At 40.1% G+C, this 14370-nt stretch overlaps 1 protein-coding gene across 3 annotated transcripts in view; it reads right to left on the bottom strand.

Annotated features, from left to right (window-relative positions):
* Positions 1 to 11513, bottom strand: part of CEP135 (centrosomal protein 135) — a 74932-nt gene extending 63419 nt beyond the window's left edge. For all 3 annotated transcript variants that reach the window (XM_068542209.1, XM_068542207.1, XM_068542208.1), the window contains exons 1-6: positions 11304 to 11513; positions 9357 to 9513; positions 7287 to 7477; positions 5996 to 6163; positions 3712 to 3853; positions 1731 to 1815 (exon numbers count right to left, since the gene is read on the bottom strand). In XM_068542209.1, the coding sequence (XP_068398310.1) occupies positions 1731 to 1815; positions 3712 to 3853; positions 5996 to 6163; positions 7287 to 7477; positions 9357 to 9496 (726 nt within the window). In that variant the 5' untranslated portion in view covers positions 9497 to 9513; positions 11304 to 11513. The remainder of the gene's footprint in view (positions 1 to 1730; positions 1816 to 3711; positions 3854 to 5995; positions 6164 to 7286; positions 7478 to 9356; positions 9514 to 11303) is intronic.
* Positions 11514 to 14370: the final 2857 nt, after the last annotated feature.

Below are 14370 nucleotides of genomic sequence, written 5' to 3' on the forward strand. Positions count from 1 at the left end.
AAAACCAAAAGAAAATGAAGCCATGGATGAGTTTCAAAGAAAAATTATGAATGATGTCAAATACTACAGAGTGCGTCACAAAAATGAAGACTTAAAGTATCCTTCTGGAGGTAGCAATTAATGTCAGTGGTATCAATTACTAGATCAATTTATAAAGTGTGGGACAGAAGCCAGACTGAAAAATGTTACAGAGTGAACAGGAGGTGAAGAAGCAGAGAAAGAAGAATACAATACTCTTTAGAGAAGTACACATGAGGGGGAAGACATTAATTAGCAAGAGGGAAAAGTAGTTAAAAGAGATTTTTAAAGGGATATTAGTGATGACACTAGTGCCTCCTCACAGGACTGTTAAGAAGACTAAAAAATTTATAATTGTAAAGCGGCCATGTAAGCTTGTTAAAGAATAATTGATTAAAGCAATATCCTAAGGAGAAGAGAGGAAATGGGGCCAAGTGCACAGGCAGAAAGACTAAACCTTAAACAGGAAGAACACCACCCTAACCACTAAGTCTTAAGAAGAGCCTGAGTGTGAATATTGCTCATTTTAAAGGGGTAGAGATAGGAAATTGAAAAAAAGGTGACATCCTGAGAAGGAGGGTCTTAATAGGCCAGGGAAAGAGCTTGAAGAGAACAGTAAAATCTGGAATATATGCTGAGAAAAACAGAACAAGTTCAAGCAAAAAAAAAAAAAAAAAAAAAACAACTGATAGGGAACAGAGTGGACTCAATCAAGATTGATAACCACAATAAATTGGTGGTTTCAATCAGAATGGTCAGGTTATTTTCTCCAAACACCCCAGCCACCTCATACAGAGATAGTAAAGATTGGTCAGTTTATGTTCATAAAGTACTTGGAAAAAAATATGATGAAAGAATGCCTGAATATAAATTGAAAAATATCAATACAATTCATCTCATGTGCATATTTGATATCTTCCACATCTCTCCATGAAGTAAGCTTTTTGGTTGACATAACAATTCCTTTTCACTCCATTTTATCCAAGTAATCTTCAAAGTACTTTATAAACTTAACAGTTACACCAACACATAAGTTACATCTATATTTGTATGTGCAGATTTCTTCACTCCAAAAAAACATAGTCATGTGCAGAAAATGAAAAACATGTTACCCAATTTAAACTTCAGTAAGCATGTTAAGAAAGAAAGCCTATAATTATCCAAGTCAGAATTTAGCCAAGACACCAACAGAAAGTAGGAAAGAACAAAGCTTGTTAAAGTTATAATCTAACTCTGCATCTATTAATTCCCCTGTGCCCTCAGAAAACTGTGTTATGGGGTACTAGTGCTTATAGCAAAAGCATGCAACAAATACGGCAACACAGAAAAGTAACTTTCAAAGAGCCTTATATTCAAAATGACAAAATCTATAGTAAGATTAAAAAATTATTTAAAATACCATTACAAAGCATAACACACTTTAATAAAATACCTCCTGAGATGGAAACAGTTAATATGGTTATATCTGGGGAGACAGATGATTCACCTTAAAAAATCAAAGCAAAACAAAAAACTACTATTCACCTCCATGCATAATGAAGGGAATGGACTGAATGCCCTGAAGCCATCTAAGCCATTCCATCTATTAATTCTAAATATTAACAAATTTATGAAAAAGGAGAGCTGTATTAAAAACTCAGTATCAGTAATATCAAATATAACTTAATTTCACTTACAGTCACACCTACTATGCAAGTAAATAAAAATCCTACCTGCTTGTTATAATCTCTCAGTCCACTTTCCATCACTGCTAACTTTTCTTGTAACTGGTAGACTTCTTGCTGAAGTTCTTGAATTCTGAAACACATTTATAACTAATGCCAATATACTTTTGTTAAGAAATACAAAACAACAAGAAGTGAAACTAGATGCCTTCTCTTAAAAACCCTCTACTTTTTGTTTCTCAGTGAGGTAGGAGGTGCTGTGCCAAGGGTTCCAAAGCCACAGCGTAGAGTACATCGTCTTGCAGATTTAATTTTCCAAGAATAGATAAAAAATTGAGTGGTAAATAATTTGAAACTCAGATACATTATGCCTACTACTGCATTTTGATCCTCAGGACAACTCTTCCAGGTACTGTTGCTAATTCTCAGGTTCAGGGAACTAAGCGTCTACTCCAAAATTTACAATATTATAAAGTGAAATAAGGGACCCTACATGACCCTGTATTTTCTAATGAACTATCCTGCAATCCTAGAAAAAAGAAAAATATTGAGAAATACTACCATTTTCCAAGTAACTACAGCAAAAAACCTACTCCTTTCCGGAACTCGTTAATTCTAAGAGAAACAAGATTTGTCTAAATTATCTGAATTCTGCAACTGCTCAAATGTATTTGTTTTACATCAAGCTTTGCCACGCATTAACATAAATATGACACAACCACTTTCATACTGGAAAAATAAAGTCTGAAGCCAGGTCTGCTTTTAAGAGAGATTTTCCATGGAGTAGGGTGAGTAAGGCTAAACACTGCTTGTCCCTGCCATTACTGGAACCAACATTTCCTACTAATCCAGGTGTAGGAAGGAGTATGTATGCACCCACACTTACATATGCACGAATGACTCTGAATACAGGTAAATGTGCACGTGCAAATTAAAACAAACAAGATAATCAAGAGACTAATGCTACCTATGATGGTTTGATAGAAAAGAAGAATGAAGAAGAATGTTAAGGTGAAAGAAAAAGACAGAAAATGCTAACACATGTAGCCCCCAAAAACTTCTTGCATAATACTAACACACTGTCTAAATCCTAGATTATAACTGTAGCAGAAAAACAAAACACAAGATATTTCATGGGTAAGGTCAGATAACTATATAAATACAGGTACATAATACTGTGTGAGAAGAACTGAGCTAAAAGATCCTAATTAGTCCCTCAATCAATGTCTTTTTCTTTTGTGCTATATTGAGATTAATAAAGTAGAAAACTCCCCCATATTCTCCGCATAATCTACAAAGTATAAAGCTAACTGCACTAACCATTTCCACTATTGTGTTCCGTATTTTAAACTGTTTCTGCAGCTATGACCACAGAGGCTGTCACTAGTGCTCTCTCACTCCTCTGTACCTCTTATAATTTTCTTAATGGCATTTTGTGTATTTCCCTTGTCTCATCTTTATTATACTGGGTTATAAGCTTCTCAAAAGCTGCAACACCACCTTATTCATCATTACATCCCCAGAACAGTTACATAGTGCCTTTTCCAGAGAGCTTAATGAAGTTTTAATTAAAACAGAATTTATATCTGATTCCAATTTAAGGAAATATCAACATATAGAGCTAGAGAATCATGAAGCAGAATTTCAAAGCCAGTTACAACTCTACTCATGTCTACTGGTATTTGACAAAAATCTGAATAAAGAGTCTGTAAAAGATTTACTGGGTGATGAAACTAAATGTCAAAGCAACTCTACTGAAATAGGCTCTAGATGGCACTAAATTGTTTTAAATCAAATATGGACAGAAACATCAGATATATGATCTCTCTGAAATCAGAAGTTTCAAAACAAGTAAAAACCTTCTATATTCAGAATACACTCAGAAAGCATTTATTGAGTGCTTGTGCAAAAGTTCTGTGCTAGGCACCAGAGATACGCTAGTTAAGAAGACAGAAGCCCTACTGTGAAGAAACTGAAGGCGAACCAAGTGATCAATTAACTAAAGCCAACAAAGAATTATTTAATGCACCTGTTATCAGCCACTTGCAGGAGGTCTGCAATGTACGGGTCATCTGGCTGAGGAACTGGGTAAGAACTGACTTCAGAGGGAGGTACTGGTTCGTCAATTTGCATACGCTGGCGCCTGAAAGCAATACTTCTTTTCTTGCCACCTAAAAAAAGCAAATGCGTATTTCAAAAAATTTAAAACAAAACAAAACACTGTCTTAGAATTAAATATTTCAGAAGGTTAGCCTTTTACTTACAAAGTGTGTCTCTAGCTCATATTACATACTGATAAAATGTTTTCTCCCTTATATATAAATACCCACCTGATCTTTAAACAACACATTCCTGACAACCTCAACAAGATATGGTTATAAAACAAGCTTTATTTTCTGCATGCTTGGTACATATGCCCAGATTTAATCTCTTCCTCCAGGAGATGAGGACCAGACTTTGGCAAGATTAAAAGTTGAGTGTGCCTTGTGGTATTCGCTACTATGAGCTCAAGAAATCATCACCAGCAGGAAACTGTCAAATGAGGAGCTTAAGGCAGTGATAACTAAAATAAACATGCTTATTAAGCAATGCCAAAGGAGAAGATAACTGAAACTTTACGAAGCAAAATTAGTATATAGCAGAATGTATACCCTGAATTAGTATAATTTCTTAATTAGTAAATTGTCTCAATTATCCTTAAAACTAGCAGGAGTAATTCATTTTTATGGTTAGATATATCCTGCCTTGGTCCAAACCACATGGATAATTTACCTTTTCCAGTATCTGGCGAAGATTAGACATGTACCTGAAAAACTAATTGACCCTCACAAAGAACAAACGTAACCCTTAACTTTGTCCTCATTAGAATCCTAACAAATTTTTTATACTCCTAATCTCTTGTTTTGAGGATGAAGAAACTGGGTCAAAAGTATTTAAATGACCCTGCTTGTATACACACCTGAACAAGTAAACCATTTTCTTCTTCCCTTATCTCCTGGTTTTCCTCCTTGGTTGCTCCTCAGTTTCTTTCAAAGACCCTCTTCTTCCACCTGTGCCTTAAATGCTAATTTTCCTAGGGTCTGTCTTTGGTTCTCCTCTCTTACCAGTCTACATAATCTTACTAGATAATTCCTACCACATTCAGAGCTTCAATTCTCATGATATTCCAATGATTCCCAAATGTGAATCTCCATCTGTGATCATACTTCTGAGAACAGATCTACATATCCCACTGCATACTAGAAATCTCAGTGTGAATGTCCTGTAGGTATAACATACTCAACACACCCTTTGTGGTGGGTGGACTCCTGTTCTGCTTTCCACATTCTCTATCTTAAGAAATGGTACCATCATCTACCCACTCATTCCCTTCAAACAGAAATTTAGGAATTCCTCTACTTCCCAAGTCTATCACATTCAGTCACTAAATTTTAGAGATTACACCTCCTAAATCTCTCTTGAATCTGTCCCACTCTTTCCTCAGAAAAATCTATCCTCTTTTTCGTTTTCTTAATCTTCCAGGTACTTCTGAGATCTTCTCCCACATTCCTCCATCTTTTCTGCCTTTGGCTCACGGTCCTCCCTCTCCATCTCATTTCTTGCCATTTCAAGTCCCACTGATTCCTCCCCCACCCTGACCCCTCGGTTCCCAATTCCTCAACTCTCATGAGTCTCCTCTTCACTCAGCTATAGGCACGCAATAACATGATTACGCCTGGACTTTGTCACTGGTTAGAACTGTGCCAGTGTCCAGATCTTCAACTCTCTTCTGATGGTAATCTTCATTCTGACCAAATTACTTCAGTTTCTACCTAGTCTCATAATTCAGCCCTTTCCTACACCTCACTTACTTCCATAATCTTAATCCCATGGTTTAGACATCTCAATGATCTGGTTACTATACTGGAGATTCTTCCACCGACTTTATGCCCAGACAACCACCAACTCTGCATATACCCCATCATTTCCAAATTCTTTAATGAGTATGAATTACTTTTATAACTGAAATAATAATAATGATAAAAATAATAGAAAAAAGAATTTAAATTAATGATTAAGGAAATAAAACTCTGGGCACTGAAGCCAGACTACTTGTATCTAAGAAGTTATTATTATATAAATTTCTAAGCACATGTATAGAATATAAGCTGGATCTTCAGAAATAAATTTAGAAGTTTTTGTGACTAGCCAAGTACATCTTTTCAAATACTAAAGCCTAAGCATGAAAATCCAAAGTCCCATTTCAGTCAACAGTTCTAACATCTTTAAAATATTACCTGCGTACAATTTGTTTTGAGAGGGAACAGACGCACCTGGAGTTTGTACTACAGCTTGCAAATTCTTTTCTTGAAGTTGTTGAATTTTTTCATTCTTAGCTTTGCTCTCTTTCTCCAAAAGTTTGAGTTTATGAACATATTGATTATTTAGAAATTTCAGATCAGATGTTTCACGTGCACACTTTTTCAATGTGGTTTTCAACTCTTAAAATGAAAAAGATTCAGAGTATTTTACAATCTAGAAATTCTTCCATTTCACAAAATACAAAAAGTCATAGTAATTTGAAAGGCTCCACCTGATTCTCATGTATGCTTTGTTACAAAGGCTATACCTTTTCTACCACTATTAACAAACTGCAAATAAGTCATTAAGCACAAAAAGGAATTATATTTTTCTTCTGTGGTATGAGCCTAATATAAATCATGGCTTTTGATCCAGTAAACTGAATATGAAGCTAAAGGATTATGAATTCATGCCAGGTATCAGACAGGGCTTCCTACTGAATATAAGAAGATTTTATAATAAGTTAGCCGTATAATTACCCCTTGCCCAGTACCTTTGAAATCATTCTAATTCTACCTTCCAGGTCAAAGACGGTATATTAAAGAATCAGAACGTCAGACACATGGCTTTCTCTCAGTAAGAGAAAAACAAGTTATTTCGAGAACATTTCTTCAGCACCAGCATTTAATATTTTCTACAGCAATTTAAAAAAAAAAAATTTATTTATTTATTTATTTATGGCTGCGTTGGGTCTTTGTTGCTGCGTGTGGGCTTTTCTCCAGTTGCAGCGAGCAGGGGCTACTCTTCCTTGCAGTGTGCGGGCTTCTCTTGTTGCACAGCATGGGCTCTAGGCACACAGGCTTCAGCAGTTATGGCACGTGGGCTTCAGTAGTTGTGGCTCACGAGCTCTAGAGCACAGGCTCAGTAGTTGTGGTTCATGGGCTCTAGAGCACAGGCTCATTAGTTGTGGTGCACGGGCTTAGTTGCTCCGCGGCATGTGGGATCTTCCCGGACCAGGGCTCGAACCCATGTCCCCTGCATTGGCAGGTGGATTCTTAACCACTGTGCCACCAGGGAGGGCCCTCTACAGCAATTTTAATTCTAAAAATTTACTCCACATAAGGTAAAAAATGAATACAGTTATGGAATGCAAATTTATTTTCCTTCGTGGAAACTCTTCAATACACCCTACAATATTTCAAGAGGTGTCAATAAGATGACTATCACATTTTCTAATCAACAGTTTTAAAGGTAGACTAGGCTTTCTTACATATAAAATGAAAAGGGCAAAAATATTGCATTTTAAAAATCACAAAATTTTACCTTTAATGTGTTGGCCTGATTGTTCTCTCAGTTTCATTAATTCCAGGTATAATTCATTATTTTCCTTACTCAATCTTGCATTTTCAAGTTTATAAGGTTCCAATACAAAATCAAAATTGGCACTTTCTTTTTCAGCTTTCACAGCAGATAATTTTGATTTCCGAAGACTTTCTGTTGTATGAACTAGATCACTAATATTCAAGAACAGAAAATGTAAATACAAGGAAACATTCCATTAACTTTTAATAACTAAAAACATATTTGTAAAAAGACTTAAAATAAATGTTAATGTTAAGTGAGCTCAAATCTAAAAACAAACACTAGGAGTCTTTCAAGGTACCAGGAAGTACTCAAAAATTTCTCAAAACAGGATTAAAGATTTTTTTAAAATATAAATTTGTTTTATTTTTGGCTGCATTGGGTCTTAGTTGCTGTGCGCAGGCTTTCACTAGTTGCGGCGAGCAGGGGCTACTCTTTGTTGTGGTGCACGGGCTATAGGCACGTGGGCTTCAGTAGTTGTGGCATGCAGGCTCAGTAGTTATGGCCCACGGGCTCTAGAGTGCAGGCTCAGTAGTTGTGGCTCACGGGCTCAGTCATTCCGCGGCATGTGGGATCTTCCCGGACCAGGGATCGAACCTGTGTCCCCTGCATTGGCAGGCAGATTTTTAACCACTGAGCCACAAGTGAAGTCCCAAAACAGGATTAATTAAAAGTTATGAAACATATACACACAGGCAGAATCATCTTTCAATCTCCCCTCTAACTCACCCCGCCATGTCTAATTAGTCACCTGATCCTGTGGAATCTGTGAAACTTATTTGTTCATTCAACAAACATTTACTGAATGCCTGCTATATGCTGTGTCAGGGACGCAACAAATAATGAGTCAGTTCCCGACCTCTAAGAACACAGACCAGTGGAATATTCACTCCATCAACATTTACTGAGCAGGGAACACGTTAAAGAACCCACTACCACGGATCTTATATTCTACTAACAATTTGTCAAAAGTTATAATACTATGTGATAACCTCAACAAATATTTCAGTGCCAACAATGTGTTCAGCCTGTTCTAGGTAGGCCAGTTATAAAGTCAGTCTCCAGTCTCATGGAGTTTGCATTCTATCGGGAAGATAAAACAAGTTTCCAACAATGATAATAGCTAATAACATGCAGCAGATGTGACGAGTCCTGCAGGCCATATGGCTAACTGAACATAAGGGCAAGGCAGGAGGGAGAGGAGAAAGGGACTTTACAGGCAGATAGAATAGCATATGGAGAGACCAAGGGAGAAAGTGAACACATGTTTAGGAGCTTCAGGTGGTTAATACATGGGAGATGAAGGTGTACAAGTATAAAATCACTGTAGAAAAAGTTTGTCAGTTTCCTGAAAAGTTAAATATACTTCTACCCTATAACTCCGAATTGTCGATCTAGTACTAGATCATGAAGGATTCTGCAGGCCATGCTAAAAACCATAAAGTATCTTTCATCCATTCTCTCCTTTCCATCATCATCACTTATAGTCCTACTGCAAAAGCTTCCTAGGCCACTTCCCTGCTCTAGTCTCAAATCACAGTAATAGAATTCATGCGGAAAAGAACAAAAATCACAAAGACTCTTTCAGTTAAAGTAACTAGTAACAGCTAAAGTCATGGTCAACCACATTAGAGAAACATTATAAATGTAATAGTAATTAGAGACCAGTGACTAACATAATAAGTCAACTATATTTCAATAAAAAAATAAAGACCAGTGAATAAAGCAGTTACAGAACTCCTAACCAGATCAGAAAATCACATTAAAAATTGTACTTTTACTCACAGACAAAACCTGCAGAAACATTCACTCTGAATAGTACAGTGTGAATGGTGACCCTAGAGTTTTGCAATGTGGAGGCCCTGAATCGATGACAGCAGAGTAGAATCTAAGAAGAATAGAGAAACTTCAGATGACTTAAGGACTTTTAAAAAATCTACCCATTTCTCTACTGAAGGATAAAGTTCAATCAGAAACTAGATAAATGGGATTAAGGATCACACAGGTTTAGAACTGTATTTTCATCTTTACCTGAAAAGTTTTTCTACCAAAGGTAAACACTCCACTGTCAGAGTCTGGCGGTATCCCAACTGATCCAATCTTTTCCTAATATTAATATATTTTCTTTCTGCAGCTGTAGTCATCTTGTCTTCCAAACTAGTTTTATTCATTTCCAAAAATTAAAATCCTAAAAGAAAAGAACGAAACATCACTCTATTATCAGCTATTATTATTGTTTCACGTTAAGAAGAAAAGAATCTTTTAATATGAAGCAATTATTTTTTGTTTCTTTTCAGGTAGGCAGTCTTCTGGAATATTTAGATTGATTTAAATCCGATGTTTATGATATTCACGTTGCTGCGTTAAAATAATAATCTCCTCATAAACCTATACGGAAAAGTTAAAACAGGGACTTACCTGGTGGCGCGGTCGTTAAGAATCCGCCTGCCAATGCAGGGCACATGGGTTCGAGCCCTGGTCCAGGAAGATCCCACATGCCGCAGAGCAACTAAACCCCTGTGCCACAACTACTGAGCCCGTGTGCCACAACTACTGAGCCCGTGCACCTAGAGCCCGTGCTCTGCAACAAGAGAAGCCCACGCACCACAACGAAGAGCAGCCCCTGCTCTCCGCAACTAGAGAAAGCCCACGTGCAGCAATGATGACCCAAGGCAGCCAATAAATAAATAAATAAATAAATAAATAAATAAAAAGAGAGTTAACTATCTTCCCAAACCACAAGGCCACGAAGTAGGTGGGTATTCAGGTCCCCTGAGTCCTGATCCAGCACTCTGGTTTCTGTACTATGCTGCCTCAACTTACCAAATCACTCCTAAATTAGTACCTCTCCTTGATTACTCCTTTCTACAAATCCTTCCTTCTCCACACTCTTGCTAGCCTTTTCTTTGAATGGTGTCCCCATTCCATACTAGGTTCTTTCTAGGTTCCTTCCACAAGAGGGACCTGACTGATGCAGGGTGTTCTAGAAAAAGTCCTGGAGACATCAGAAATGCATCTGTCAAACCAAGAACTAGTAGGGCCTCAACATTCAAACATTTCTCCATTTTGTCTGGTACCCACTTTGGTTACCCAGAAATAATACTTCCTCACATCCTTCTGAGAGAGAGGGAGAATATGAATATGAATCAAAAAATCATCAACACACAGGACAGATGAAAAAGATTAAAATCCTCCCAACAAGGACAAAAAACACGTATTAGGCTTTCCCCACCCATAGGCTGCTGTCCTCCACCACCACCCCCATCTCCATTATCCAAACACTGTGGCTATACTGAAAATTTCCAGCAAAACAGCATAAAAGGTAAGGTTTGGAGGTCCTCCACGCATACGTGTTTAGAACCAGCCACTTGCTTAACTCTGGGGGGTTGACGTCTGAAAGCCAGTACATCTTATTTTTACAAAAATATCCTGTGCGTACATATGCACAGGGGCCAAAAAAACAAAACAAAACAAACCCCAAGACCAACCTTAACTGAGTTTATCTCGGGAATCCTCACTCATTTCAGAGAGTGCAAGCAAGAGGGGATGTTAACTAAGGTGCCGGACAATGGCTAATAAACGACTCTCGTCCTACGCTTTTGTTTTTACAAAAAGCCTGTACGATTCTCATACGAAAAGAGCATTTTAACTTTTAAATCAACCCATCAGTCAGTAGGAGGCGGGGCCGCGGGGGCCGCACAGACGCTCGCGGCGAGAGGGGTAGGAGGAAACAGGGGGCTCCCGCGGCCCCAGGCCGACCTCCGGGCCGCAGCTCCGCAGTCGGGTGTTGAAGGGAAGGGGTGTCGGCAGCGGGGCGGCGGGGAGTCTCCGCGCCCCGTCCGCCCGCCCGCCCGGGCCCCACTTCCTCCCGAGGCCGCGCGGCCTCCCTCCCGGCAGCGCCCCGGCCCAGCCCGCCGGGACCGCCCGGGAGGCGGAGGCACCGCCCAGCCCGGCCCTCCCGCCCCGCGCCGCGCTCACCCGCAGCCCCGGCCGCTGCTCCCTCCGCCTGCGGTCGCATTCTCCCTCGCGCCTCGCCTCCCTTGCTGGCTCCTTCCGCCCCAGACACCGGTTCCGTCTCCAGGACAGTTTGAAAATGGCGCGGAGAGACTATCGGGGCCGGCGCGGAGGAGGCGCCGCGGTTGCCCCGGTAACGGGAGCGGCAGTGGTTTTGCCGCGCGCGGCGGGGTCGCGCCCCACAGCGATGGCGGCGCGAGGCCCGGCCCGGAAACGCAACGGCCCGCACGGCGCGACGCTGCGGCGCCCCCTAGCGGCCGGAAAGCCCCGAACCTCAGCGGGCGCCAGAGACGGTGTCATCCTATCCGTCGGGTGCCTTAACCTTCTGGGCGCGGGGTTAAAACCCTGCCCAGCCCTGGTCCCTGCTGCGGATTAGCCTTCACCCGCTAGGGGGACGCCTACTCCACGTAAACTCCAGCTTAAATAGCCAGTTGTCTGTGCAACTTTCCCTGAGAACCACCCACACCCATGTCCCCGATGTGTAGACCCTTATATTCATCCCATTATGATGAGTATAATATCACTATGTTTTGATCCCATGAGTTATAACTCATCCCGTCAAAATGTAATTATTTGTTTATATGTCTCTCCCTGCCTCCTCCAATTTTGAATTCCTTGAGTCAAGATTATTTTACTCAGCTAATTTCTCTGGCACCGACCGCAGTAAACATTTGTGAATGGAATTACATTTAAATCAACTGGTTATAGAGAGCCTGCTCATATATAGAAAACACATGGTCAAATCCTAGAATTCCATTTCTCGCGTGAAAACTTCTAGATGATCAGAGAGGAGCTCATTTCCTCCTTTCTATTTACTACTCTCCCAAGTAGGACTTCCATTCTGAAAATGTACCTAATCTTTGGATATCACCTAACTGCTCTGTGGGTTGTGAATACTTTGTATCCATTCATATATTGCTTTATCCGTTCTCGTTGTGTGTGCCTTGTCTGTTTTCCCACGTGCTTTAATAAGTTGTTTTATGAATTGTGGGGCAATCCTGTTGGGGCCACCCTCAAAACTGATAATTGGGGGGAGGGAGAGCCAGATGCAGAGAGAAAAAAAAATAACCTTTCACTGAAAGTGCACTTACAAACCAAAAACAATGAAGAAATCTAATGCTAACAAGGATAGCCAACAAAATAAAACATCAAAACATGAATTCTCTCTAGATGAAATGAAAGAGTCTGATGAAGCCTTTAAAATGAATATGTGTAAGGTGATCTAGATCGAAGTTTCTTGACCTTGGCACTTTTGACATTTGGGGCTGAATAATTCTTTGTTTTAGAGGGCTTGTCCTGTGTATTGTAGAATGTTTAATAACATTCTTGGCTTCTACCCACTAGATGCCAGTGGCATCCCCCAAGTTGTGACAACCAAAAATCTCTCCTGACATTGCCAGCTGTCCCTTGGGAGGATAAATCACTCCTGGTTGAGAACCACTGGTCTAGATAGATGGAAGGAATAACAGCCATTAGAAAGAACAAGAATTGTTAAATGAAACAAGAACAGATGCATATGAAAGGGAGTCAATCAGAAAAATTGGAAATTAAAAATACAGTCATCAAATTTTTTTTTACATTACGTGGGATGAACTGTAGATTAGCTATAGTGAAAAGAATTAGAAAATTTACCTAGAACCTAGTGCAAAGAAATATATTTAGAAAGCAATTAAGAAATACAAATAATAGCTTGAGAGACTCAAAGAAGGCCCCAGAGCTATGAAAGGCAGACGCCCCCCGCAAAGGTGTCCACACCCAAATTTCTGGAACCTATGAATATGTTATATTACATGGCAAGAGGGATTTTGCAGATATAATTAAGGTCGTTAAAGGCCTTAAAACCGGGAGATTGTCCTGGATATTCCAGGTGGGCCCAATGCATTTGCACAAACCCTTAAAAACAGACAAGTGTGAGCAGGACTTGACGGCTGTTGGGGGTTTGAAGATGGAGGGTGCAGTGTGATGAGGAATGCGGGGATCCTGGGACAGCTGAGGGAGGCTAAGAGCCTGCAGAGAATCATGAACCTCAGCCCTCCAGGAACAGGGAACGGAATTCCTGCCAATAACCTAAGTGAATGTGGAAGCAGATTTCCTCCTTTATTCTCTTACCTTGAGATAGAAAGCCCAGGCTACTGATACCTTGATTTTGCCAGCAGGGCCTGTCTAGACTTCTGACCTACAGAACTATGAGATAATCAATTTGTATTGTCTTAAGCTGCTATGTTTATGGTGACTTGTTACAGTAGGAAGAGAAAAACTAATTCAGCAAAGAAGCAATGTTTGAAGAGATAATCGCTAAGAATTTTCCGGAACTGAATCAAAGTACAAATCTTCAGATAAAAATTTTGCATCCTTCTAATTAAAGATGGCAGATTAAATGTACACATTAGCTTCAGCCTTCCTCTTGCCCTCCCTCCCTCCTTCATCCTTTTAAAATGACAGTAAAGGTACTTTCATTAATTAATTAATTTTTGGCTGTGTTGGGCCTTTGTTGCTGCGCATGGGCTTTCTCTAGTTGCAGTGAGCAGGGGCTACTCTTCGCTGTGGTGTGCGAGCTTCTCATTGCGGTCGGAGCACGGGCTCTAGGTGCGTGGGCTTCAGTAGTTGTTGCACATGGGCTCAGCAGTTGTGGCGCATGGGCTCAGTTGCTCCGCGGCACGTGGGATCTTCCTGGACCAGGGCTCGAACCTGTGTCCCCTGCATTGGCAGGCGGATTCTTTTTTATTTATTTATTTATTTATTTATTTATTTATTTATTTATTGGCTGCATTGGGTCTTCGTTGCTGCGCGCTGGCTTTCTCTAGTTGCAGCGAGTGTGGGCTACTCTTCGTTGTGGTGTGCAGGCTTCTCATTGCAGTGGTTTATCTTGTGGAGCATGGGCTCTAGGCGCATGGGCTTCAGTAGTTGTGGCACATGGGCTCAGTCATTGTGGCTCTTGGGCTCTAGAGCGCAGGCTCAGTAGTTGTGGCGCATGGGCTTAGTTGCTCCGTGGCATGTGGGATCTTCCTGGACCAGGGCTCGAACCCTTGTC

This window comes from Eschrichtius robustus, chromosome 4, assembly GCF_028021215.1.
Source record: "Eschrichtius robustus isolate mEscRob2 chromosome 4, mEscRob2.pri, whole genome shotgun sequence".
In the NCBI taxonomy this organism is placed as follows: domain Eukaryota; kingdom Metazoa; phylum Chordata; class Mammalia; order Artiodactyla; family Eschrichtiidae; genus Eschrichtius; species Eschrichtius robustus.